At 41.1% G+C, this 4,981-nt stretch overlaps 2 protein-coding genes across 2 annotated transcripts in view; one reads left to right on the plus strand and one right to left on the minus strand.

Moving 5' to 3' along the window:
- abhd4 (abhydrolase domain containing 4, N-acyl phospholipase B) overlaps positions 1–928 on the minus strand; it is a 4,328-nt gene extending 3,400 nt beyond the window's left edge. Inside the window, exon 1 of the mRNA XM_035670142.1 lies at positions 741–928. Coding sequence (XP_035526035.1) covers positions 741–793 — 53 coding nt within the window. The 5' untranslated portion in view covers positions 794–928. The remainder of the gene's footprint in view (positions 1–740) is intronic.
- A 357-nt stretch (positions 929–1,285) lies between these two features.
- dad1 (defender against cell death 1) lies at positions 1,286–4,739 on the plus strand. The gene is made up of 3 exons (XM_035670143.1): positions 1,286–1,614; positions 2,776–2,947; positions 4,492–4,739. The coding sequence occupies exons 1-2, from the start codon at positions 1,404–1,406 to the stop codon at positions 2,904–2,906; spliced, it is 342 nt and encodes a 113-aa protein (XP_035526036.1). The 5' UTR covers positions 1,286–1,403; the 3' UTR covers positions 2,907–2,947; positions 4,492–4,739.
- The last annotated feature ends 242 nt before the right edge of the window (positions 4,740–4,981 follow it).

Raw genomic sequence — 4,981 nt, forward strand, 5'->3', positions numbered from 1 at the left:
GCTGAGGTGGGTTTACCCCCCACTTCCTCTCTCACTGGAGGTAGAAACAGGCCGGTCTCACATTTCTACCTCCACCATCAATACAACAGGTACACCACCAGGCCCTTTCTACCTGTTCTGCAATTACAATTTGCTGAGTCATCCGGGCAATGGGCTCACCCTGCAGTGTCACTCACAGCTGCTCTCCTCCCCAGTGAATGACAATTTAAAAAGACCTGTTTGTCAGGAGAGGCAGATCAGGAGAATCTCATTGAACCACTGCACAGACAGTATGCTGCTGCTGCTGCTGCTGGCTCCTGGTTACTAATAATAACCCTAATATCCCTACAGTGAGCAGGAGGTGACAGTGACCCAGTGACAGCCTTGTGTCCAATTTACACTGAATTTAAATAATGACGTAAAGCTTACTGTGGTTTGCATTATGTTATATTCATAAAGTTAGGTATCTAGACTTACACAATATCTGAAAATTGGTTTCAGTTACTCTAAGTGTAATGTCACATGGGTTTAACTCACCAAATAAGCCTGATTAAAAAAGATGTATATTTTACATATCAACAGGCTAGGTGTGATTTAGGTTCAATGACACAGCGCCCCAGTCAAGTACGATATTACATAGATATGTTAAAGGGTGAAGGCTCATGACATTCAGTTTTTAAAAGTTTAGCCAGCATATGATGAAAGCTGGCTGTGTACTGAGAGAGGTTGTGTCCGGCTGTATGTTTATCTAAGTGACTTACTCTGTCTCACAGTCGTTCTGCAGCTGCGCAGCTGTGGTTGTAGCAGGATCCATTGGTTGACATATTCCAGTCCTTACATTCAGGGAAACCAAGTTATGAGGCTGGCGACACGCTCCTCTGTCTCTGCTTTTTAATTACACCACCACAGGCTAGTTTCTAATGTTTTGTAACATGTACATTCCGAGGTCAGCTGACCGAGCACGGAGATCGTCTATTACGAAGATGCGTCAACAGTACGCAGAAAGCGTCACTCGTCTTCCGTCTCATGCAAAGTCTGAAGAGGCGTTCAAAGTAACGTTAGAGCCAAAGCTAAAGCTGGCTAATATTCGCCGTGCATTAATTTAACAAGGACACAAACAGAGAGAAGTGTATTGCTGTTGTTGTACACAGCGCTGGGGCCTTTCGGGTCCCGAGAAAATTGGCGAGAGTACGGTTGACACGATTTCATCTGGAAAAACTGTCAGAGTAAGTCATCTTCATACGTTTTACACCTCTCTGTCTATGCTTTCAACCACTGCTTCTTTCCGTGCGACCCGGAGGTTATTTGCCGTAACACCAAGGCCGCTTCCGGTTAATGAGGACACGTCACTCATTGGACTGAGGAAGAGGACCTGTGCAGAACTAGCTTATTGACCCATTTTGTACAAATTAGACGGCAGAATCATGTCGAATTCAGTCATATCGGTGATTTCTCGGTTTCTGGAGGAGTACAGCACCACGACGCCCAACAAGCTGAAAGTGGTGGACGCTTATTTGCTGTACATCTTACTGACAGGAGCGCTGCAGTTCCTCTACTGTCTGCTCGTCGGCACCTTCCCCTTCAATAGCTTTCTGTCGGGCTTCATCTCGTGTGTGGGCGCCTTCATCCTCGCAGGTAAGCACTTGTTTAGTTAAATGTTGTTATGTGTTGTCAATGAATTGTACAGTGCGTCAGTTCGAGGGCTTCCGTCCGGTCAGTGGACGTGTGTGCAGACGCGTGCTAGCTAACCAAGCTAAACCCCTCATGGATTGAGTTGTAAATATATGAAAATATAATAAATGAACGTACTGAAGTGTGGAAATGTTCACACATACACACTGCTAGAGTTACAAAGTACACTCAGTTACCCCTTTAGGGATACCTAGATATAAAAAGCACTAACCCCTACCTTAATGGAGGTTAGAATAGTCAATAATAGTAGTGACAATAGTTTTTGTAGAGAGGCGTTGATTCAAAGTTTTAGTTTGCAGTGTTATTGAGTTGTTACACATTGTACCCTGAGTTTCTGAGTGTTGTGTCCACCCAGTTTTTTATCAGACTAAATATTTTAATATCATACAATGTATAATATCTGATGCAATACAGTTCAAAAGCACCACAAACTGCAGCCTCCAGAATCACTAAACAGATTCATCCAGTGCCTCTCCAGCAGTTTCAGTAAATCCTGCACACTGTAAGAATGGAGGTAGGGTTGGATCTATTGCAGGCGTCTTGCATCAGGTTTAGGTAGGTGTGCCTAATACAGTGGCAACAAGGTATGCCATTAGTGGAGGGCAGTTAGAACCCAGTTACTCAGAGCTCATATTGGCTCAACTAGATTACTTGCAAACTTCTCCATAATTGATAAACCGGGTGAGATTGAGCAGGTGGGTTGATATGATGGTCACTGCATTGGACTGCGTGATTCGTTTGGCTATAAAATGTCAGAAAATAATGATGCTAGCATTTTAGCATTTAGCTAGCAAACTTAGCTTTTATCTTTTAACCATCTTCAGAATGTGGATGTTAGGTTGTCTGGAGCCACCTGTCTGTAACAATGTAAGCAGAGCAACAACAGCACAGCCTTAGTTTCACTTCAAAAGGCTGACTTTGTCTACATTAGTGCCGAAGAAACATTTAAAAGCCACACAACTTGTGCTGTTTTATGTGCTAAACTAACAAAGGGCAAGAATGTAAGTTGACGATAAAAATCTATTTCATTAACATGCCTTTTTATTGTGTCTGAGTACAAAAATAATACTAAACCCTCCATGTCTTGTGCTTTTTTTTTTTTAGTGTGTCTTCGCATCCAGATCAACCCACAGAACAAAGGAGATTTCCTGTCGATCTCCCCAGAGAGAGCCTTCGCTGACTTCCTATTCGCTCACACCGTCCTCCATCTGGTTGTGATGAACTTCATTGGCTGAAACAGACGTGCTTCTGACTCACAGTGTCCTCCTCTCAGAAGGTGTATATTTCACACATGTGTTTCTCATTTTAGGAATTTTTTAAGTTGGATTCTTTTTACATTACATGGCATTTTTGCTTATAATATGAACCACAGTGCAGATGTTCACGCTTAGTTTTGTTTATTTTTATTACTGATATTTGACACTTATTGTGTTAGTTTTCCTTCCAGCTGTCTGCTTCTCAGAGTATGGCCTTTCTGCAGCTGTTGGTTAAGAATACGTCCTTGTTTGAGTAATTTCTCCCATAGGAAGTTGAAGCTAGTGCTTTTTGGAGCCTTGACAGAGCCCACTAATCAATTAGGCCTGAACATTCTTCAGTACTGACAGGTTTTATTCTGTTTTTTTTTAAATAGTTGAAAACCAGACCAGTCAAGGATGAACACCACATACTTTAAAGTTCCAGTTCTTAAGTTTTCACTCCTGGTTGATTTGGCGACACCTGCAGTTACTGGTAGCAGCAGCAAGTGCAGTTCAGTACTACCAGGCACAGAATTCTGGGGGCAGCAAAACAAGCTATTGTCGTTTTAATAAAGATGTCAGGGTATAACTGGCCTTTTCCATCATTCTGTGAGGAACCGTGATCGGATGTTATGCTGCACACAGAATGAGTCTGTGAGCAGTGAAAGTGGCTGCTCCTTCTTGTTCTATTACTCCCTGCAGTATTTCAAACTGATCCACTGTCAAAAAAATGCCAAAAACGACAGTTTTCTTGTTTTGTAGACACATTCTTGATGAACGTTAGCAGTCAGTGTTAAGCTAACTGATTGCATTTCCTGTGACTACTTCATAATAAAAGTCAAACTGTGTTTCACAAGTTAAATGCTTGCAGTAGGAAATGTTCAGTTTGCATTAGCAGTAACTTAATACTGCATTTTTTTCTGGGAACGTCGCTACAGGCACCCAGTTTGTAGTCCTGCAAATTTATAAATATTGCAATACTTTCAGCACTGGGCCATAGGCTCAATCACCATTGTGTTACCTCATTCGGCAAGGACGTAACATTTATTCAAATGAAAATCTTTGAGATTATTACTTAAAAGAATGTCTTTTTTACGAGCATGGTACAGTCATTATCCCTAAATATGACAAAATCTCTCTCGAAGGTGATGTGCGTGTGTGTGTGTGTATGTGTGTGAGATATGTATCAGCATTATAGTGTAGAGTCTCTCAATAGACAATAAATGGGACATTTTAAGTGGGCTTTTATACAGATATATGCTTTATTGGTTTATGCCTGTAAAAGAAGAAATATACCTTTGTCCTTTGGGTGCCCTCAGTCACATTAACCATTCTTGTCAGTTCATCACTTCATTCTCAGTGGAATGGCTTCAGATATTACATGTGATAAGACATACATCACTCTTAATTCTCTGGGGAGATCCACATGATACCACATATTGCCTTGCTGGAAAACAGTGTTATTGAATTTTCAGACTTGCAGGCTGGTGGAAACGCCATACTGCATCCTCTTGTTTCCCTTCAAACAACGACTCCTACAACTCTAATGTCACTAACCCCACCACCTCTTTTTTTTTTTTCATAGGTCACAACAAGAGAAGATATCAAAACTCCCCTTCAAGACATGATGCTACATCTACTTTTGTGCCACTGATTCGGACAGTCCCACCCCACCACCATCACTGAATTAGTTGCATCTTGTCACATATGATGCAGTACAATTTTCTTACTGATAATGGTTGATTTTGTTCATTTTTTTTATGTTAAAATTTGTAAAGCATTCCCTTTTGCACTGGAAGAAGAAATAAAAACAACTAAAATGGTGACCTTGAATAATGAAGTGGTTCTTGATTAAAAGGTGCTCCATTTCATTTAGTTTTCAGTAGACAGTAGACTTCAGTAACACACTGTGTGAAACAATGCCACAAACATCATGCAGTGGTGTACTACAGTACCCCCCTAACCCATCTTTATAAGGCTGACCTCTGCATATTGCTTCAACATAAGGTTTGGAGGAGCTGGTTACAGAAAGAGAAACATCTGTTTAAAGGTTGAAAAGACAAAATACATTAATT

The sequence above is a fragment of the Morone saxatilis genome, unplaced genomic scaffold (assembly GCF_004916995.1).
Source record: "Morone saxatilis isolate NCDOM2014 unplaced genomic scaffold, NCSU_SB_2.0 Contig23, whole genome shotgun sequence".
NCBI classification, from domain to species: Eukaryota; Metazoa; Chordata; class Actinopteri; family Moronidae; genus Morone; species Morone saxatilis.

Coding starts and splice junctions, on each gene's coding strand:
- dad1 (XM_035670143.1), top strand. CDS start 1,404: ATGTCGAATTCAGTCATATCGGTGATTTCTCGGTTTCTGGAGGAGTAC. Junction 1,615..2,775: donor GGGCGCCTTCATCCTCGCAG/GTAAGCACTTGT, acceptor TTTTTTTTTTAG/TGTGTCTTCGCATCCAGATC.